This window comes from Schistocerca serialis, chromosome 4 (assembly GCF_023864345.2).
Source record: "Schistocerca serialis cubense isolate TAMUIC-IGC-003099 chromosome 4, iqSchSeri2.2, whole genome shotgun sequence".
Taxonomy (NCBI): domain Eukaryota; kingdom Metazoa; phylum Arthropoda; class Insecta; order Orthoptera; family Acrididae; genus Schistocerca; species Schistocerca serialis.
Genome location: NC_064641.1, coordinates 328640443 through 328664308, shown reverse-complemented (window position 1 = coordinate 328664308; position 23866 = coordinate 328640443). Strand labels below are relative to the sequence as shown.

At 41.7% G+C, this 23866-nt stretch overlaps 1 protein-coding gene across 1 annotated transcript in view; it reads right to left on the bottom strand.

Annotated features, from left to right (window-relative positions):
- Positions 1-3878: 3878 nt before the first annotated feature.
- The window catches only part of LOC126474442 (solute carrier family 22 member 7-like), a 79710-nt gene continuing 59722 nt past the window's right edge, over positions 3879-23866 (bottom strand). Inside the window, exon 4 of the mRNA XM_050101912.1 lies at positions 3879-4174. Within this exon, the coding sequence (XP_049957869.1) occupies positions 3879-4174 (296 nt within the window). The remainder of the gene's footprint in view (positions 4175-23866) is intronic.

The window sequence follows — 23866 nt, the reverse complement described above, 5'->3', positions numbered from 1 at the left end:
TTAAATAAATCAAATAGTACACAGTGTGAAAGCGAGGCCATTATAAAAGAGTATTCCTTCTGGAGGAGAAACCACTACCAGTATTGGAACCTGGTGAAAGCTCGTTACAATAAACTTTACGCAACCGATTTTCTGTATACATCACTTATTCAAACGATGTATTAACAATAATAGATGATGTTCCTCTATACATTGAAATGGGAGCAGTTCCACGCAACAAGATAACACAATGACACAGGCCATAGGAAATAGTTGGATCCTTTAATTGGGGTATCGTACACCCTACTAGAAGACAGGGTGCATATTTCATATCGGATCTCTGGTGTGACGTCACGTCTGCTGGACTGCTGTTGAAATTGCTCGTCAATATTTTATAAAGTTTTAGTCTTCAATTGCTTACTTTAAAGTTTGTTTGTGTTAATATTTGCTGTAGAAGTAATGCATTAGTGAATTTTCGTTAATCTCAGTCTTTTTTTCTGTGTTATTGACTCACGCCAAAGTAGTGTGTTTACATTTTGGAGGATCCGGTTGCAGCTGTAGCGATTATAAAACTAAGTGCTGACTAAGCTGTTCGTGCACTGTTATACAGTTATTAAATTTAATAGTTTCAACGGCGTTTCGTGCTGCTTGTGACGAAATAAAAGTTCGCTCGCTGTATTCTTTAGAGTTTACTGTGCATTAAAATTGTTTAGTAAAGTTCGTGCGGTTCTTCTCAGCTGACGTTTCTTATTGTTTCTAGAGAAATATTTCAGTAACATTTTCGTTCACTGTTTTAACTTCGTAGAGTTTTCCAGTGGGCGCTTGAATTTTAGGTTTTAGCTAGTAAATTTTGTGAAGTTTTGTTGGTATTGGTATTATCTGAGGTTTAGTAGTATTAATAAAGTTTTTGCTTTCTTAGTAAAGAGAGAATTTCGAGAACGCTGTTGTTAGTGCTATAAATAGTTCTACTGGTGTAACTGAACTTGAGTAACGTAGACGTTTAGTATTTTAGTAACTGTAAAATTTTACCATGAGTGAGATGTGTGGGTTCTGTCGAAGGTTTGTAAGTAGTGGGTTACGGTGTGGGATTTTCATTGGGTGGAATTCAGTGGGGAAGCAAGTGGGCGTTCTATGGAGATCCTCTCCTGGAAATGCAGACTCTGCAGCAGAAATAAGTAGACAGAGGAGCAGGAGCGTGAGATCGGTGCCTTTCAGGTGCAGTTACAATACACAAAGGAGGAACTAGATAGGTCCAGGACGGTGAAGGGCGCTGAGGAATGGGAACTGGCAGCTGGCAAGAACGCAGCTACGAGGAGGAGGTATTCAGACAGTTGCACTTTGCGTATATGCAATAGATTGGACCAACTGTCAGAGTTGAGTGGAGACGAGCCTCTTGTTGCTGAAGGTGTAGGAAAGATGCAGCAGTCATCATGAGTTAGGAGGCCTAGGTCATTTGCAAAGTCTTACAGAAAGAAGAAGGTTCTGCTGTTAGGTAGTTCACACAGTAGAGGTGCGGGCCATCAGTTGCAGGAAGTGTTCAGGAGTGAGTACCAGGTCACCAGCATTGTGAAGCCTAGTGCAGGGTTGACTCAGGTGACTGACAGTGTAAGGGAGTTATAAAGGAATTTTGCAAAGGAGGATCAGGTAGTGATAGTAGGTGGAGCAGGGAGTAGTCTTGATAGGGACGGCGAATATGATGCTGGTAGTAACAGACTTCGCCTATCAAGGGGTTTCATCAGTTCCATTGAACAAGATGTCTTGAAACTTCCCAGTGAGACTGCTGAAGAAATAAGGCGAGAGACTTGCAGGGCCGTAACTAGGATGCCCACACCCAAGCAGAACTTAGACACCGAAGAAAGGAGAGCTCTCCGTTCCTTAAGAGAGTACACAGAAATAGTGATATTACCTGCTGACAAGCGAAATGCTATTGTTCTTTTGTCTGCGGCAAACATCTTACTTCACGAGGGACGGATTTACTGCAGGACTCCGTGTATCGTCGTTTCCGGAAGGATCCAACTGAAGCAGTACAACGGAAGGCAACCGCCTTCCTCAAATCCAGCCAGTTCCCTGAACATCTTAGAAAGAGCTTAAGAGTACAAGCGCCAGTTCTACCATGACTTTATGGGTTCCTTAAGATCCATAACGAAGGGGTTCCGCTTCGCCTCATTGTGAGTAATATAGGAGCCCCAACATCTTGCCTGTCAAAACATCTCCCTTCTCTTCTGAGCCCTTTGGTAGTAAAATGTTAACTTTACATTCGAACTTTATAGAGCGACTGAAGACTTTTCGTCTCGAACCAGTAGATATATTGGCGAGTTTCGATATCGTCTCACTGTTCACTCGAGTACCTGTGGTGGATTCATTAAAACTTACGGGAGCTTAGTTGAAGGAGGACATCTTACATCTGTTGAAACATGTGCTAACCTCGACTTATTTTTTACCTAAGGAGCAATAGTTTGGGTATACTGGCGGTGTTGCTCTGGGTAGTCCTTAGTCTCCCATAGTAGCTAACCTCTGTATAGAAGGCTTCGAGGAAGAACACTTCAGTCTGCGATGCTGAAACCTAAATGTTTCTGGAGATATGTGGACAAGACCTTTTTACTATGGCCACATGGGGCAGCAACGCTTCCTGCATTTCTGGGACAGCTTAAATCCGTTCAGCCAAGCATTTGCTTCACCTTGGAAGTGTATAAAAATGGAGATGTCTCGTTCTTAGATGTATTGATCCGCAAAAAAGAAGATGGTTTCTTGATTCACAGTATGTCTCATATACCAACTGACACTGACCTATACTACGACATACGAGCTGCCATCCCCTATCTCAACGCAGTGGCATGTTACGAACTCTCCTTAATAGGGCTAGAGGGAGCTTATCAGCAGAGCTTATCCATCTTCGCTCTTTGTTTGTGGAAAACGGGTACTCTCATAAACAGATTCGTAATACATTTCAACCTGCACGCACTAAAGCTCAAGAACAGAAAGAAGAATCGGAGAACTCCACGAGGATGTTTTTTCTGCCCTATGTTGCTGCCGCGTACTTTTAAGTTTGGTAGCCTGTTGAAGAAGCATCAAATTAAATGTGTCTTCCGCCGTCCAGAGCGACTACAAACAATGCTATATTCTGCTGAAAGCAACCTGTTGTAGGTCTAAGGAGATCAGGAATATATGAAATCCCGTGCCAGTGTGGAAATCATACATTGGTCAGAAGTATCACAGTGTTACGTATAGACGCGCTGAACAGAGATGTCGCACTAAACTAGATCAACCACGAAAGTCTGCGGTTGCTGAAAACTGTCTTGAAACGGGACATAGCACGAACAACGGAGAGACAAAGTTTCTTTGTTCTGCTTCCGCGTACTGGAACTCCATCATTAAAGACGCAGTCGAAATATGTTAAGTAACGACCTGAATAATAGAGACACAGGATTTCAGCTCAGCAAGGCTTGGAAACTAGCACTAACGTTAATAAGGCATCGTCGGCTGTAGACGAACGAATCTGAATCAACACAAACGGGGATCAGATGTCAGCACACTTAAAATTGGCGATAACACTTTGTCCGCCCTCTCTGCGCATGCGAAAACCGTGGTCCGTTTCTCCGGCAGGGGACACTGGATGTCGCCGTGCTCTATGATTCGTTTACTCTGAAGTTACAGCGCACCTCTTGGCGCCTAGGCTTTTCTAATGAACCAGCCTACATACTGGCCAGCCACTGCAGCAACACGTCAGTAAGCACCTGAAAATGACGAGCAGCTGTCTCATTGAAGTATTGTACAGCTTCCACAACATTATCCGACACGACAGTCGCGAAGCAATAAAGTAGTTATTACGTCTGGAGAGTCTCAAACAGCACAACATTCAAACTGCTTTAAAGAGATGATATTGAGTTTAGGTTTGACAGTCACCTGGAAACAAGTAGAATCGAGGTATTTTTGAAAAAGTTCCAACTGCTGAAGATGCTGAGGAATCCCCTCCTCTCGCCGCTGGTCCTGGCCAGCCTACGCAGCACCTGTGCGGTGAACGGAGGCACGGTCGAGCCGTTGGTGGCGGCGATCCGACGCAGCACGCTCAGCGCCTCCTGCTCACGCCCCCTGTACGCCAGCCAGCGCGGGGACTCCGGCAACCACCTGGAGAGGAGAACGAAACGGGAAAGTGGCGGTGGCGGGTGCGCCTCGCAATCCAAGTGGTGTAGCGGTGCTGCACAAGCAGACGCTACCCACAAATAGTACACTACTGGCCAATAAAATTGCTACACCACGAAGATGACGTGCTACAGACGCGAAATTTAACCGACAGGAAGAAGATGCTGTAAAATGCAAATGATTAGCTTTTCAGAGCATTCACAAACAAGGTTGGCGCCGGTGGCGACTCCTACAACGTGCTAACATGAGGAAAGTTTCCAACCGATTTCTCATACACAAACAGCAGTTGACCGGCGTGGCCTAGTGAAACGTTGTTGTGATGCCTCGTGTAAGAAAGAGCAATGCGTACCATCACGATTCCGACTTTGGTAAAGGTCGGATTGCAGCCTATCGCGATTGCGGTTTATCGTATCACGACGTTGTTGCTGGCGTTGGTCGAGATCCAATCACTCTTAGCAGAATATGGAGTCGGTGGGTTCCGGAGGGTAATACGGAACGCCGTGCTGGATCCCAACGGCCTCGTATCACTAGCAGTCGAATCGAAAGGCATCTTATCCGCATATATGTAACGGATCGTGCAGGCATGTCTTGATGCCAGAGTCAACAGATGGGGACGTTTGGAAGACAACAACCATCTGCACGTACAGTTCGACGACGTTTGCAGCAGAATGGACTATCAGCTCGGAGACCATGGCTGCAGTTATTCTTGACGCTGCATCACAGACATGAGCGCCTGCGATGGTGTACTCAGCGATGAACCAGGGTGCAGGAATGCCAAAACGTGGTGTTTTCGGATGAATCCAGGTTCTGTTTACAGCATCATGATGGTCGCATACGTGTTTGGCGACATCGCGGTGAACGCACATTGGAAACATGTATTCGTCATCGCCATACTGGCGTATCACCTGGCGTGATGGTATAGGGTGCCATTGGTTACATGTCTCGGTCACCTCTTGTTCGCATTGACGCCACTTTGAACAGTGGACGTTACATTTCAGACGTGTCACGTCCCGTGGCTCTACCCTCCATTCGATCCGTGCGAAACCCTACATTTCAGCAGGATAATGCACGACCGCATGTTGCAGGTCCTGTACGGGCCTTTCTGGATGCAGAAAATGTTCGACTGCTTCCCTGGCCAGCACATTCTCCAGATCTCTCACCAACTGAAAACGTCTGGTCAATGGTGGCCGAGCAATTGGCTCGTCACAATACGCCAGTCACTACTCTTGATGAACTGTGGTATCGTGTTGAAGCTGCATGGGCAGCTGTACCTGTACACGCCATTCAAGCTCTGTTTGAGTCAATGCCCAGGCGTGTCAAGGCCGTTATTAGGGCCAGAGGTGGTTGTTCTGGCTACTGATTTATTAGCATATATGCACCCAAAACGCCTGAAAATGTAATCACATGTCAGTTCTAGTAGAATATATTTGTCCAATGAATACCCGTTTATCATCTCCATTTCTTCTTGGTGTAGCAATTTTAATGGCCAGTAGTGTAATTTAGAAGCAGTGGCTAGTTATTCTAAGAGAAGTAGCTACAAATTTTTAACTGTCAAGTTAAAAAACAAAACTATTTCGTTAATACTTCGTTCATCTTTTGTTAGTTTGCAGGAATGTGCCAACAGTCCACGTACACGTTCATATCTCTCCACCACAGTACTGCAGCATTTACATCTATGTCTACATCTACTTTTTGTAAACCCTCGATGCCAGTTTTGTAAATTTCGTCACCAGATTTGAAAGTCCTCATCGCCAATTTTTTTAACCCTTTGTTGCTACTGCCGTGGAGGCCAAGTTACCACTGTTGTTACGGTAGGCCGAGATTGGGTGTTCGTGAAACGGCCTCTGGTGCAGTACACCGCTAAGACAATTTCACCCTGCCACTAACACGCACCTATGCCCCAGGGTCAGGTAACAGGATAGGAGAACGAAGGTTCTACAACAGTCCAATAAATTAGTAACATCTCTGCAACAAATCAGTAAAATTTCACACAAATTAGTTAAAAAGGTTCACTTATCTTAGCGACTTGTTGAATAATGAGATCTGCATCAATGCTTGTAATATAACACAAAAAAGGCACTCAACAGTTAAGTGCAAGTAATCGTAGGCAAACTTCACAGTAAATAGCAAATGCCATTTACAACAACCGTCTGTTCACTTCTAAGAGTTCACTAAACGACGTTCCCTGTATAAGTCAGCCCTGGACGATGATCTAAAACCAAGTAGGCGAGAGCTACTCTTCTATCTTCCGAGGAGGCTTCTGTCTGTGGTCATTCGGTCATTGGCGGATTGTACTCGGCCTGCAACTGGCCGAAGCGAAGTCGATATCTGAATCCTCAGCGCCGCCTGTGGCACTGGTGGAACTCGCGCAAGTGGCGAGTCTCTATGACACTGGAACCAGCTCATGACTTCGCACCTGTGGTGCTTTTGCCCTGGCTGTGTCTTGTTCGGACGACACAGCATTCTCATCTTCATTTATATGCGTATTCCGAGAGCCACCGTACGGTGTGAGGTGGAGGATTCCCTGAAACACTACCGATCGTTTACTTGCCAGTTCCACTGGCAGGAAAACCGAGGGAAAAGCGACTGTCTGTATGCCTGTGTATGAGCCCTAGTTTCTGGTATCTTGTATTCGTGGTCCTCATTTTGTCTTCCTGGTCCTTATGTGAAATGTACGTTGGTAGCGGTGGAATCGGTGTGACGTCAGCTTCCAATGCCGATTTTCTAAAAGAATGTCGCCTTTCCTCCAGGGATTCCCATTTGAAGTACCGAAGCATGTCCATAACACATGCGTGTTGTTCGAATCTACCGGTAACAAATCAAGTCTCTAACTAGCTTCCATGTCTTCCTTTAAAACGACCTAGAACGTAGCCAAAACAATCGAATAGCACTCAAGAACGTGTTGCACCAGCGTCTTATATGCGGTCTCCTTTACAGGAGAAGCACACCTTTCTAAAATTCTCCCAGCAAACCGAAGTCGACCAGTCGCCTTTCCTTCCACAATCCTCACATGCTCGTCCCATCTCATACCGACTTGCAGCGTCACACGCCGATATTTAAAGGAAGTGACTGTATCAAAGAGGACAATACTAATGCTGTGTCCGAACATTACGGGTTTGTTTCTCTTGCTCATACACATTAACCTACATTTTTCTCCATTTAGAGCTAGGTGCCGTTCATCACACCAACTAGAAATTTTGTCTAAGTCCTCTTGTACAAGTGACTAAAAAGAATGGGAATTTTGGAATGTGTTGTGGCAGAGCTGCGAAGCAGGAGACGCCGAATGCCAATAGAATGCTGCTCGCACAGCCTTGCCACTTAGCAACCAGTGAACGTGAAGCAATGGAATGGCGTGCAGCGTGCCTTTACATTAATAGCCTACAACAAGAATGGAAGTTTGGAGGACGCCCGTAGAGAATTTCGGCGTTATTTCAACCACATGGTAGTGCTCCTTCATCGCATGCAATCAACACTTGCGTCCGAAATTTTGAAGCAACGGATTCAGCACTGAAGAAGCCATCTGAAGAGAGATCCGGAACCATAGACACGGGTTCACAGGTAGATGCTGTGTTTCTTGACTTCCGCAAGGCGTTCGATACAGTTCCCCACAGTCGTTTAATGAACAAAGTAAGAGCATATGGACTATCAGACCAATTGTGTGATTGGATTGAGGAGTTCCTAGATAACAGGACGCAGCATGTCATTCTCAATGGAGAGAAGTCTTCCTAAGCAAGAGTGATTTCAGGTGTGCCGCAGGGGAGTGTCATAGGACCGTTGCTATTCACAATATACATAAATGACCTTGTGGATGACATCGGAAGTTCACTGAGGCTTTTTGCGGATGATGCTGTGGTGTATCGAGAGGTTGTAACAATGGAAAATTGTACTGAAATGCAGGAGGATCTGCAGCGAATTGACGCATGGTGCAGGGAATGGCAATTGAATCTCAATGTAGACAAGTGTAATGTGCTGCGAATACACAGAAAGATAGATCCTTTATCATTTAGCTACAAAATAGCAGGTCAGCAACTGGAAGCAGTTAATACCATAAATTATCTGGGAGTACGCATTAGGAGTGATTTAAAATGGAATGATCATATAATGTTGATCGTCGGTAAAGCAGATGCCAGACTGAGATTCATTGGAAGAATCCTAAGGAAATGCAATCCGAAAACAAAGGAAGTAGCTTACAGTACGCTTGTTCGCCCACTGCTTGAATACTGCTCAGCAGTGTGGGATCCGTACCAGATAGGGTTGATAGAAGATATAGAGAAGATCCAACGGAGAGCAGCGCGCTTCGTTACAGGATCATTTAGTAATCGCAAAAGCGTTACGGAGATGATAGATAAACTCCAGTGGAAGACTCTGCAGGAGAGACGCTCAGTAGCTCGGTATGGGCTTTTGTTGAAGTTTCGAGAACATACCTTCACCGAAGAGTCAAGCAGTATATTGCTCCCGCCTACGTATATCTCGCGAAGAGACCATGAGGATAAAATCAGAGAGATTAGAGCCCACACAGAGGCATACCGACAATCCTTCTTTCCACGAACAATATGAGACTGGAATAGAAGGGAGAACCGATAGAGGTACTCAAGGTACCCTCCGCCACACACCGTCAGGTGGCTTGCGGAGTATGGATGTAGATGTAGATGTAGATGTAGATGCACTTGTACAGGAGACAATATCGAGTTTGTGCGGACTGCTTTCGTAAGAAGCGCACAGCGCTCCGTTAGACACACTGAGTCTCTAAAGTTGCATCGTTCGAGCATTCAGCGAATAATGAAAGTGCATTTAAACTTCCATCCTCACAAGTTGCAGATCATTCAGCAACTTCATCCTAACGATCCGCTAATGCGTATACAAAATGCTTGCACCACGACGACAGTTCCATTAACAACATGTGGATGTTGGACGAAGTTCATTTCCACCTCACTGACATTGTCAATAGAGAGAATTTTTGCTGTTCGTCTCAGCAACATCCACTTTAGCTACACGAGCATCCATTGCACAGGAGCAAGGTTACTTTATCCTGCGCCATGTAATCGAGTGGCTTTTACGCCCCAACCTTTCTGAAGATAATGATGCACGCGCAACAAATGTAATGTCTGTTTGGTATGTTCCCATGATGGAAAGTTTTGTTGCGAATGAGCTGCAACAGTTTTCTGCCAAGAGTTGATTTCAACGTGACGGAGCAATTGCACATGCGGCATGGATATCAATGGAAACTGTACGACGATTGCTTGGTAACTGTTGTTGTTGTGGTGGTCTTCAGTCCAGAGACTGGTTTGATGCAGCTCCCATGCTCCTCTATTCTGTGCAAGCTTCTTCATATCCAAGTAACTACTGCAACTTACATCCTTCTGAATCTGTTTTGTGTATTCATCTCTTGGTCTCCGTGTAAGATTTTTACCCTCCATGCTGCCCTTCAATACTAAGCTGGTGATCCCTTGATGCCTCAGAACATGTCCTACCAATCGATCACTTCTTTTAGTCAAGTTGTGCTAGAAATTTCTTTTCTCCCCAATTCTGTTCAGTACCTCCACATTAGTTACGTGATCTACCCATCTAATCTTCAGCATTCTTCTGTAGCACCACATTTAGAAAGATTCCAGTCTCTTCTTGTCTAAATTATTTATACTCCATGTTTCACTTCCATACATGGCTACGCTCCATACAAATACCTTCAGATAAGACTTTCTGACACTTAAATTTATGCTCGATGATGACAGATTTCTCTTTTTCAGAAATGCTTTCCTTGCCATTACCACTCTACATTTTATATCCTCTCTATTTCAGCCATTATCAGTTAGTTTGCTTCCCAAACAGCAAAACTCATTTACTGCTCTAAGTGTCTCATTTCCTAAACTAATTCCCTCAGCATCAACTGAATTAATTTGATTACATTCCATTATCCTCTATTTGCTTTTGTTGATATTCATCTTATATCCTCCTCTCAAGACACTGTCCATTCCGTTCAACTGGTCTTCCAGGTCCTTTGCTGTCTCCGACAGATATTACAATGTCATTGGCTAACGTCAAAGTTTTTGCTTCTTCACCGTGGATTTTAATTCCTACTCCAAATTTTCTTTTGTTTCCTTTACTCTTTTACTGCTTGCTCACCATACAGATTGAATAACATCGGGGATAGGCTACAACTCTGTCTTACTCCCCTCCCAACCACCGCTTCCCTTTCATGCCCCTCGCCTCTTATAACTGCCATGTGGTTTCTGTACAATTTCTAAATAGTCTTTCGCTCCCAATGTTTGACACCTGCCAACTTCAGAATTTCAAAGAGAGTATTCCAGTCAGCATTGTCAAAAGCTTTCTCTAAGTCTACAAATGCTAGAAACGTAGGTTTCCCTTTCCTTAATCTATCTTCTAAGATAATTCGTAGGGTCAGTATTGCCTCACGTGTTCCAACATTTCTTCGAAATCAAAACTGATCTTCCCGGAGGTCAGCTTCTACCAGTTTTTCCATTTGTCTGTAAATAATTCGTGTTAGTGTTTTACAACCGTGACTTATTTAACTGATAGTTCGGCAATTTTCACATCTGTCAACACCTGCTTTCTTTGGGATTGGAATTAGTATACTCTTCTTGAAATATGAGGGTGTTTCACCCGTCTTATACATCTTGCTCACCAGATAGTAGATTGTTGTCAGGACTGGGTCTCCCAAGGCTATCAGTAGTTCAAATGAAATGTTGTCTTCTCCTGGTGCCCTGTCTCGACTTAGGTCTTTCAGTGCTCTACCAAACTCTTCACACAATAACATATCCATCATTTCATCTTCATTTACGTCCTCTTCCATTTCCATAATATTGTCCTCGAGTGCATTCCCGTTGCAGAAACCCTCTATATACTCCTTTCACCTTTCTTCGTTTCCTTCTTTACTTAGAAGTAGTTTTCCATCCGAGTTCTTGACAGTAATAAAAGTGGTTCTCTTTTGTCCAAAGACCTCTTTAATTTTCATGTAGTCAGTATCACCACGTACCGCCCGGCTCGCTCCGTTGGAGATTCGAGTACTCCCTCTGTCATGGGTGTGTGTGTGTGTCGTCCTTAGCGTAAATTAGTCTAAGTTAGATTAAATAGTGTGTAAGCTTAGGGACTGATGACCACAGCAGTTTGGTCCGATAAGGCCTTACCACAAATTTACAATTTTTTCTTAAACCAAATATTAGCTATGATTAATTTATTCTCCGTGCAAAATAGTACCAGGCGGCTTCCTCTTTCATTTCTTACCCACATTCCATATTCACCTTCTACTTTTTCTTCTATTCCTTTTCCTAATATCGAATTCCAGTTCCCCGTGACTATTAAATTTTCGTCTCCCTTCACTATATGAATAATTTCTTTAATCTCGTCACGCAGTTCTTCAATCTCGTCGCCATCTGCGGAGCTAGTTGGCATATATACTTGTACTGCTGTGGTAGGCGTGGGCTTCGTGTCTATCGTGGCTACAATAATGCGTTCACTATACTGTTCGTAGTAGCTTAGCCGTGCTCCTATTTTTTATTCATTATTAGACCTACTCATGCATTACGCCTATTTGATTTTGTATTTGTAATCATGTATTCACCTGACCAGAAGTCTTGTTCCTCCTGCCACAAAACTTCATTAATTCCCACTATATCTTACTGTAACCTATCCATTTCCCTTTTTAAATATAAAGAACATTGTTTCTAGATTTCCGGAAAGCGTTTTACGCGGTGCTCATTGCAGAATGTGAGTGAAGGTACTGTTTGTAAGTGGCTCGAAGACTTCTCAATTTATAGAAGCCAGTTGTCCTCGACGGCGAGTTTTCATCAGAGACTAGGGTATCGTCAGGAGTGTCCCAGGGAAATGCGATAGGACCGCTACTATTCACTATATACATAAATGATTTGGCGGACAGGGTGGGCAGCAATCTTCAGTTGTTTGCTAATGATTTTGTGATGTACAATAAGTCATGGACGTTGAGTGACTGTAGGAGTATACAAGATGACTTACTCAAAATTTCTCGTTGGTGTGACGAATGACACCTGGTTCAAAAATTTATAAAATTGTGTGTTAATGGTAATGAGTAGGTAAAACAAACCCATAATGTTCGAAACAGCATTATTAATGTCCTACTTGACACTGTTACGTCGTTTAAATGTGGGTGTAACGTTGCAAAAGCGACATGGAAAGGAACGAACATGTGAGGATTGTGGTAGGAAAGGTGAATGGTCGACTTTGGTTTCTTGGGAGAATTGTAGGGCAGTGTCGTTCATCTATAAAGAAGAATGGATATACAATGCTATCGCTACCTATTCTTGAGCACTGTGCAAGTGTTTGGGAGCCTTACCACGTCTCATTAAAGGAAGACATCCGGTAGGTTACAAAAATACGCAGGTGTTACATACATGCTTTGGAAGCTGAGATGTGAACCCCTGGAGCGAAGGCGACGTTCTTTTCGAGGAAAGCTATTGAGATAAATTAGAGAAGTGGCATTACGGGCTGACTACAGAACGATTCTGTTACCCCCAAAATACATTGCGCATAAGGACCATGAAGACAAGATACGAGAAATTAGGGCTCATACGGAGGCATATAGACAGTAGTTTCTCCCTCGTTCTATTTTCGAGTGGAACAGGAAAGAAAATCACCATGAATGGTAACGTCCATTGCGGAGTATCGATGTAGTTGTAGATGAAAATTGGACTAGCTTCTTCTCTGCCTTCTGTGATTCATAGACCCTCTAACTGCGACTACTTGCTTTAGTTAAGACAGTTCTACAAAAGTTAGTTGAGCTCACTGGCGTAATCTACGATATCTCCAACTATAATTGACAAATGTATGTGTAACAAATACGTTCTCCACGCTGTTCATAAGGCTCTGAGAATAAGAGTTTGCGAAAAGTTCATACACATATATAATACTTCGGCACACAACATTTCCACAACAATAGCTAAGTGACCTAAAATAAACTTGATGTACCACGTTCCTTTTGACAGATTTTGCTTAATACAAGAACATTCAAATCCTACTGCATAGATCTAAGCATTTAGTTAGCAGCTAACTTGCCTCTTACGCTTGCCTGAGATGAGCAACGCAACAAACTCATACACTTTCATACGGCTTTACAAGACAAAGAACACAAAAAATACATACATATAAATAACCAAATGCTAGAAGTTCTGCTGTATCTGCTGTATGCTGATCGTTAGCTGTTTGCTATTGAAAGAGAATACGCGGACAAGCAATGTTTGGTGTAACTATTATGCAAAGAGTAGCTGAACAGAGATGTTTTACTGATATGTATTAGAAGATCGATGTAGCTTAAGATATTCAGATCTAACTTAATAACAACTTGTTGACTCTTGTAAATGCCAGTTGCTTATCACGATGGTAATCCTCACCAGAGTTAACGAATTGTAATGCAGCGAATTATATATTCATTTCTCTATGACTTCTAAATTCATTGTTGCTGTCGGCTAAATGTAAGCTTCGGTTATATTTGACAACCAGTATTGTCTTTAATTTCACACGAATATACTAAAAGGTATCAGATAGATCATATAATGGTAAGATAGAGATTTAGGAATCAGGTTTTAAATTATAAGACATTTCCAGGGGCAGATGTGGACTCTGACCACAATCTATTTGCTATGAGCTGTAGATTAAAACTGAAGAAACTGCAAAAAGGTGGGACTCTAAGGAGATGGGACCTGGATAAAGTGATAGAACCAGAGGTTATGCAGAGTTTCAGGGAGAGCATAAGGGAACAATTGACAGGAATGGGGGAAAGAAGTACAGTAGAAGAAGAATGGGTAGCTTTGAGGGATGAAATAGTGAAGGTAGCACACGATCAAATAGGTAAAAAGACGAGGGCTAGTGGAAACCCTTGGGTGACAAGAAATATCAAATTTAATTGATGAAAGATGAAAATATAAAAATGCAGTAAATGAAGCAGGCAAAAAGGAATACAAACGTCTCAAAAATGATACAGACAGGAAGTGCAAAATTGCTATGCAGGGATGGCTAGAGGAAAAATGTAAGGATGTAGAGGCTTATCTCACTAGGGGTAAGATAGATACTGCCTACAGGAAAATTAAAGAGACCTTTGGAGTAAAGAGAACCACTTGCATGAATATCAAGAGCTTAGATGGAAACCCAGTTCTAAGCAAAGAAGGGAAAGCAGAAAGGTGGATGGAGTATATAGAGGGTCTATACAAGAGCGATGTACTTGAGGACAATAGTATGGAAATGGAAGAGGATGCAGATGAAGATGAAATGGGAGATACAATACTGCACGAAGAGTTTGACAGAGCACTGAAAGACCTTAGTCGAAACAAGGCCCCAGGAGTAGACAACATTCCATTAGAGCTACTGACAGCCTTGGGAGAGCCAGTCCTGACAAAACTGTACCATCTGGTGAGCAAGATGTATGAGACAGGCGAAATACCCTCAGACTTCAAGAAGAATATAATAGTTCCAATCCCAAAGAAAGAAGGTGTTGACAGATGTGAAAATTACCGAACTATCAGTTTAATAAGTCACAGCTGCAAAATGTTGTTGTTATTGCGGTCTTCAGTCCTGAGACTGGTTTGATGCAGCTCTCCATGCTACTCTATCCTTTGGAAGCCTCTTCATCTTCCAGTACTTACTGCAACCTACATCATTCTTAATCTGCTTAGTGTATTCATCTCTTAGTCTCCCTCTACGATTTTTACCCTCCACGCTGCCCTCCAACGCTAAATTTGTGACCCCTTGATACCTCAGAACATGCCGTACCAACCGGTCCCTTCTTCTAGTCAAGTTGTGCGACAAACACCTCTTCTCCCCAATCTGTTCAATACCTCCTCATTAGTTACGTGATCTACTCATCTAATCTTCAGCATTCTTATGTAGCAAAAAAAACTTTGAGGTTCGCTGATGACATTGTAATTCTGTCAGAGACAGCAAAGGACTTGGAAGAGCAGTTGAACGGAATGGACAGTGTCTTGAAAGGGGGGTATAAGATGAACATCAACAAAAGTTTAACGAGGATCATGCAATATAGTCGAATTAAGTTGGGTGATGCTGAGGGAATTAGATTAGGAAATGAGACACTTAAAGTAGTAAAGGAGTTTTGCTATTTGGGGAGCAAAATAACTGATGATGGTCGAAGTAGAGAAGATATAATATGTAGACTGGCAATGGCAAGGAAAGCGTTTCTGAAGAAGAGAAATTTGTTAACATCGAGTATAGATTGAAGTGTCAGGAAGTCGTTTCTGAAAGTATTTGTATGGAGTGTAGCCATGGATGGAAGTGAAACGTGGACGATAAATAGTTTAGACAAGAAGAGAATAGAAGCTTTCGAAATGTGGTGCTACAGAAGAATGCTGAAGATTAGATGGGTAGATCACATAACTAATGGGGAAGTATTGAACAGAATTGGGCAGAAGAGGAGTTAGTGGCACAACTTGACAAGAACAAGGGATCGGTTGGTAGGACATGTTCTGAGACATGAGGGATCAACAGTCTAGTATTGCAGGGCAGCCTGGAGTGTAAAAATCGTAGAGGGGGACCAAGAGATGAATACACTAAGCAGATTCAGAAGGATGTAGGCTGTACTAGGTACTGAGAGATGAAGAAGCTTGCACAGGATAGAGTAGCGTGGAGAGCTGCATGAAACCAGTCTCAAGACTGAAGACGACAACAACAACAACAAGATAAATGTACTGTCACTTCAATCTCCTTTACCGCTTCATATTCAACAAAACTATTCCAATAATAGGATCTTGTGAGTAAACTGCTAGCAGAGTGCGGTTGCAACCAAACATTTGATTTTAACCGATTTGTTCACTGAATAAAGTAAAGAAATCATAAAATATTTGATGAACATTACAACATCATATATGTAAACATATACTCCGAGTAGAACATGTTAAAGATTGTTCATATCAACATTAATGCATTTCTAAGAGATCATAATGAGCTCGATTCAGAACTGATGATCATTACTCCACCTAAATTCTATATAATGCTGGTCGAAGACTTTTTTTATTCCAAATCGTTGTGGAAAGTTTTCAAATGTTTGTTTGCGCAAGGATTTTGTAAAAATGGCAGCTAACTGATTTTCTGTAGCAACGTACTTTGTGTCTATTTTCCTTCTGAAACATAGGTCCTAACATGTACGTGTTTAAATATATTATGATCCCATTTACAAAGATAGACAATACAAGCGTAATTGTCTTCATAAATTGCCGTTTTTTTCGATTTTATAAGTTTTTAGGTCTTGAACCAGCTTCTAAAATCACATATATTGTGCAACACAAGTTGCAAGTGATAAAACTTTTCGTTCTGTAGAAAACAATGTTACAATACTTTGTTGTTTAGCTCCCCAACTTACAGTATTACCTAACATCCTGATAGCATAACCTGATGTTGATTTTCTATCTGAACTACTGGCTCAATAAGCATCAACATAAGCTACTTTAGTTTCGTTGTTGTCTCCTTTTTTATAAAGTATTCCATTATCTACATTCGCGTTTATGTATCGCAGTATTCTGTGTGAACCCTTCCAATATGATGCCTTTGAACTGCTTTGATAACTACTGAAGTAATTGGTAGCATAACTTAAATCAGGCCATGTTTTTTGATTTACATAAAGCAAACATCTTATAGATTCTCTGTAAGGCACTTCCTCATGCAATCTTTTATCACCCTTCACTTCTATAAAATTCAGTTCTATTGATTGCATTCATTCATACCAAACCTCTTTAACAGATTTTTCAAATAAGTTTTCTGACTTAAAATTAATTTATGCTCCCTCTTATCTGTCTTAATTCCCATTCCAAATCTTTGATTTTAAAGTTACCTTCTAAAAGCTGATTTAAATTCTTCAATTTTCATCTTCCCATTACCTAAAATAACATAAAACTTAGTATTTAAGTTTCCACAATTGTATAGACATCCATCAGCACTACTTTGAACAAAACCTTACTCTGTAACAAACGTGTCAAACATTAAATTCCAAGGTATTGAATCTTACTTTATTCCTAGCAATACCGACGCACTTTTCATAATGCACATTACCAAATGGGGGGGGGGGGGGGGGGGGAGGGGTGAGGGGAACTTCCTTTATACCCACCATAAAACAAAATCTAAAAAAAGTTGTTTGTTGATTATTATTGACTTCTATTAACAACATACTTTTTAAAGAGATACTGATGTGCAAGTGAAGTCCAGGTACTGGAAGTATAGTTTAGCACGCTCTTAGCAACATCAATGAACTTTCAACAACATGTACTACTCACTAGTCTACGACCACCACAATTTTTTTTAAAGATGCGAATTTCGTTAACTGCTGTTGAATTTCAGCCACGACATGCTTCTTAAAGAAACTTTAATGTCTAAGTAATGTCCTGAGCCTGAAAATATTGAATATGACATTCACTGTGAAAACTGATGTCTACTACTAAGACACAAATTCCTGAACTAAGTTTAATTGAAAAAAATTTGAAACATTACTGGAATCTGGTACAAGAATTCATGTAAGAATAAATATTTCTATCAAAGTTTTAAAATATGAAAACATATATTACAACTTTTTCAAAAGCTGGGCACGAAATGCGGTCCTCGCCCCTGCCCTTGGTATTACGAGGGTTAAATCAAAAACTGTTATGTTTAGCTTACCTACAGTACCTCATTCTACATTAAAATCTCCTGTAATCTTTATGTAAATTTCTAGACCTTAATTTCCATGAAGGAAAGCACTTCTTTTATCCTCAGATTTACAATCAATTTTTCATGATTGACTGCCAAATTCTCCGGATCTGAACACATGCGACTCCTACTTGGGGGCTATATTAAAGACAAGATGTAGAGCAATAACCGCAAAACCATTGCTGACCTGAAAACAGCCATTCAGGAGGTCATCGACAGCGTCGATATTCCGATACATCAGGCGGTCATGCAGAATTTCGCTTTTAGTCCACGCCACATGATCGCCAGTGGTGGTAGGCATATCGAACATAACTTAATATAAGCACGAATATTTGTAGCGATGTCTAAACGTTGAATAAAGTGTGTTCACACTGTAGTTTGTAACTAATTTATGTTTGTTTTCTTACAGTTCAGTAAGTGTCACCCTGTACATTCAGTGCTCAGCTTTCTCAGAACCGTCATACTCGAAAACAACTACGTAACAAAAGAAGACAAAATTTGCAACGCAAAGAAGATCTGACACTGCCGTATTAATAAAAGTTGTCCCTAACTGAATTGAAGCTAAATACTCTCATTTCAGTTTCCGTGAAGTATTTAAGAACGTCCAGAACAATCAACTTGCATCAGATGTTAGGGCAGAATGGTATAAAGTTGTCAATGTAACGATTAAAGTGCGCAGAAAGTTGGACTCTAACCTTTTTACGGATTCGCTCATTTGCGCCAAATGTAATGGCGAGGATAGAATTGTACACGATTCACATGTCACCAAGCAAGCAGAATCTAGGAGTGACGCATCTTGCGCCACTACTGAGGGCAGAAACGCAATAGGACCAGATACAAGAAGTTGTAACTCCAACCTCAATGCGATACCCTGTTGAAAGAAGTAGTATGTTAATGTGGCTTACGGGCCAATTTGTACACTATGTGGTAGCGTGAGATACACTGAGTTTCACGGAACTGAAGTGTGAACTAGGAACATTACGTCGTGAACAGCAGATAAAATGAAATTAGCAAAACAAGTTTGGAAACTACGCAAGAGCTCGGTACTCCTACATCTCAGACATTAAGACCACCTTATAAATTGCTGAGCCCTATACTTTTTATTTTGTAATTATGATTAGTGCATTACTCATTATGTTGCCTGTATTTTAAATGCAATTCACAACACTGGAAGTAGAATGAAGGCAGTAAAAAGAAAAAAAAACTGAAACTTCAGCTTCTGTACAAGTGATACAATTCAGACAAGATATAAGAATTGTTCGCTTTTATACAGAGGCGTAAATTTCATTTTTATAACAAAGAGAGACATATAGGATTTCAGAGAAGGAGGAATTACTTTTTGTTTTAAGAATGGGTTGAATCCCAGTCAGACGGCGGAAATTTTCGGTGTGCCTATATCCAGTCTTCTCACAACGATGTACGGAGTTGCGCCGTAAAATGATGTACTTGGTACGGCTAAAGAAAAATTAAGATATCTCTCTCGGCTAATGCAAGGGGTCGCATAAACGTGCCAGCTCAGAGCTGATCAGAAGCTACTGCATCGCGGGCTACCTGCTGGAACAACAAGAACTGTGCTACGACACCAGACGAATACTACATCGCAAGACGCAGCCAGAGTGGAAATATCAATGACGCAGCATGAAGGCAAAACCATTGCAGCGTCGATGGTCCGTTTATCTCCCATGCGATACATCGACTTCTTGTGGCTCACATGATCAGAACCGATGCAGAATCAAAGAATGGCTGGGCCAGAACCATTTAACACCTGTCATTGAAATCTGCAAGTCACCACTGACGAGGAGGGGCCTACATCAGTCCATAGGTCAACAGTCTACGAGCCGATATGGTTCAAACAGCCCCCCCCCCCCCCCCACCCACCCACCTCCGAACTCTGTCCTTTGCTAGCTGTGGACTTATCGCTCTACAACCAACGGGCCACCTGAAGCACCTGTTTCAAGTGCTGCCGCCTCCCACGCTGGAGGTCTCTAGTTCCCGTCCGGGAACGTGCAGCCACTAGTCTCCTTTCGCCTTTGAGTGACAACTTTTTGCTGCCTGGCTCTGCTTTGAACGACCCTGCCGTTGTGAGCTGCCGCTCCGGCGCGGTGTTACCAGCGTGATCTCGCATGCCTAATCCAACCCCGCTCGGAGTTGTTGGCGGCCTTTGCTTAGCACATTCGACGCATTGTTCCCATCCTCCTGGCACTGCCGGTGACGTCACCACTTGGAGGCCTACCGTGGTCGCAGGCCGCGTACTGATTGCAGCGCCTTCTGCAACAGGGCGTGCACTGTGTATGTCCCGTGGTTGCTGGCATTCTGGAACAGCGACATCTTGGATATACTTTGAGTAATACATCTACATGGTTACTCTGCAATTCACACTTAAGTGCCTGGCAGAGGGTTCATCGAACCATTTTTATGCTACTTTTCTACCATTCCATTCTCGAATGGCGCGTGGGAAAAAGGAACACCTAAAGCCATCCGTTCGAGCTCTGATTTCTCTTATTTTATTATGATGGTCATTTCTCCCTACGCAGGTTGGTGTCAACAAAATATTTTCGCATTCGAAAGAGTAAGTTGGTGATTGAAATTTCGTAAATAGATCTCGCCGCAAAGAACACCGCCTTTGTTTCAGTGACTGCCACCCCAACTCGCGTATCATATCAGTGACACTCTCACTCCTGTTGCCTGATAACACGTAACGGGCTGCCCTTCTTTGCACTTTTTCAGTGTCCTCCGTCAATCCTACCTGGTAATGATCCCACACCGCTCAGCAATATTCTGGCAGAGGACGGACAAGTGTAATGTAGGGTGTCTCTTCAGTGGGTTTGTCGCATCTTCTAAGTGTTCTGCCAACAAAGCGCAGTCTTTGTTTCGCCTTCCCCACAATATTATCTATGTGGTCTTTCCAATTTAAGTTGCTTGTAATTGTAATTCCTATGTATTTAGTCAAATTGACAGCTCTTAGATTTGTGTGATTTATGGTATACCCAAAATTTATGGGATTTCTTTTAGTACCCCTGTGGATGACCTCACACTTCCCTTTGTTTAGTGGCAGTTGCCACTTTTCGCACCATACAGGAATTCTCTCTAGATCATTTTGTAATTGGAATTGATCGTCTAATGATTTTACTAGAAGCTTACACTTGGCTGCTCATTTTGCTTTTTAGGAATGAATGGAATAGATATATTTTCTTCCTCCTTTTATGCTATGTCGGCGCCTAACAGGCGAAACAGAATCCTAACTTGGTCACAATCATCAAAAGTACTGATGTCATAAGAGTCATTGACGTTTGCTTGCAAAATTCCTGGGACACGTTTACTAGAATGTTTTTCCAATACTGTATATGACGTCCCACCATTGGGAGTCTAATAAGCATCCACTCACCACTCCTCTGCAATCCTTGCCTTGGTTAGTGGTGTTCCGCAGTCCTGACCACGATGCACCCAGTTCCACCATCCACTATAGGAGCCGGTCAGCCTGGTCAATAAACCGAGAACGATACGTGGTTCGAATTTTACATTAAAGGTCCCCGGTTTCTCATTTGGATAACTGCAGTAGATTAGAACACGCAAGTCGTCGAAGTGCGTTTATTGAGCCACATGCGATTATCATTAGTTAATATTGTGTTATTTACATGCATTTTAACTTGTGCATTCTCCTTCGTGTTAGGTGGATGCCTCATATAATACACCTCAGTTTGTTTGCCTTACAGAGATATACAGGGCGAGCCAGAAGTTATGCACCTCTAAATTCAAAAAATTCAAATCTTTATTAATAACTTTACAGCGTATATACTTAAAATATATATTTTTCGCAATATGTGCTGGAAATATCCCCCTTTTGCTGCAATACATGCTTCAACACATTTCTTCTTTAGCTGATACTTTTCGGATGGTCGCTACACTCATGCGGAGTATCTGTCTTCGATATTGTGCTTCAGTTGGTTGACTGTGTGATGCTTGTTCTTATAGACGTTATCCTTCAGATGCTTCCAAAGAAAGAGCTTGGCGGAGAGATAGATCTGAGGATCTAGGCGACCATACGCCACGTGAAATAATGTGTCCACCAAAGAACTCACACAGCATGCAAAACGTGAGGTGACTGTTTAAATACACACTTAGATGAGATTATGCGTCATCAGAATCTAAAACGCATACAACAACCGAGCGCTGTTGAGAATAAAACGCAAAAACCACTCACAGTAATGTAGTGTTTTTCCTCTGTCAGGTTCTCTAAGCTAATGCACAACTTAATGAGATACGAATGGATTTTCAGCTTCTTTGTGGCTCTCAGAACACCACCGTAAGACATATATCTATATATATATATATATGATGAGAGACTATGGGTGAACTCAATCATTTGGCACCCTTGGTTCAGGAAAAGAACAACGCCAATTTTTCACTACTTAGAGGAAGAGTTTCGGGAATGAAAAGCTTACACTTGGCTGCTCATTACGCTTGTTTGGAATGAATGGAAGAGGTATATTTTCTTCCTCATCTTGTGCTATGTCTTCGCCTAGCAGGCGAAACAGAATCCCATCTTAGTCACAATCATCAAAACTACTGTTGCCATAAGAATCATTGGCGTTTGCTGGCAAAAGTCCTACGACACACATAGTATTAATAATACTACGAAATTAAAGTAAGTGGTAGTAATAAATACTATCATCTCTTTATTTGTTTTGTAAATAAAACCACCTTTTCTTGCTGCGAATTTAATTTATTTCTCCCAAATGCGTTGCGCCTTTTCTTATTTTAAGGCATATTCAGTGGGATTTAGGACGATAGAGTTTTGTTTTGATATGTGTTATTTTTGGATCATGTTATTTGAAAGACAGTTTTCACAAAATAGTAAGCAATCCAGGCAATTCATGTGTAAGACAAACTACCGTCCAGTCTCGTCATAGTATACAGTTCCAAACTAAATCTCGGTTGTTGAGCCACATATATGTACGAAGATCAAGCCATCTGATATGGGTCAGCGGAATTCCTCATCCCAAACCACATTCGCTCTGTGCCTACATTTTGGTCAGGTTTGTCTACTGTATATTGTTATCATCCCCATAAATGATAAATCAGTTTGTTACATCATACAAACATTGATTCGTAGGTGCTCCTACATGACTAACAGAGGTAATCCCTCAGGACGTTTATCTTCGGAACTTCTGATTCATTCGTTTCCAGACCAGGGTTCGTTATCGTCAAATGATACGTCAGATTTTCTGCGTCATCCTTGAAAACTTGCAACGTCATCACAGAAACACGTTGTATGTCCTCTTGCTCCTTCAACTGAAGCATTTAACCCAATTATGCTGTTACATTTTCAAACGCATAACGATGGTTAAAACTTGTGATTTGCCAGTTACAGCTTAATAATATAATTTAATTATGATACTATAATTTTTATAGATTGTGAAAGACCTGGTTAAATCTGCAGGACAGAACAGGTAGTTGGATTTGTAGAAAGGGGCAAAAAATGAACACCTGTCAGTTGCACTCTAACACATATAACTTTATTTAGTCGTCTAAACATTACAGCGCAAATCACCGAGCTTCACTATCGACTGAATATGTCACACAATCTTATGGCTTAAGGGCACAACCTCTTTAATTTTTAAAATGGCTGAAAGGCTCATGATTTAAAACACAACTACAATAAATTTTCAAAACGCAGAAAGCGCAAGGTTTTATCCTTAAATAATATTTCAAATGAGGCTGAAGGCCCAAACAATCTAAGATTTAACAAGTAAGGAATTTAAATTTTAAGGCGGCTGAAGGCTCATGGTTGAAAAACACAACTACAATAAATTTTCAAAAGGCAGAAGTCCCAAAGCTTTATCCAGAATAAAAATATATTGAATGAAGCTGAAGGCCAAAACAATCTAAGACTTAGCAAGTAAGGAATTTTAATTTTAACACAGCTGAAGGCCCATTATTTAAAACCCAACTAAAAGCATACAAATTCAAACCATCGGCTATGAGCCATTAAAACACACAATCAAACACAAAGAAGAAACGGCAGTACAACCAGCAGCGCTTAGGGGAGACAGGTAGTCGGCCCAACTATATCCGATCC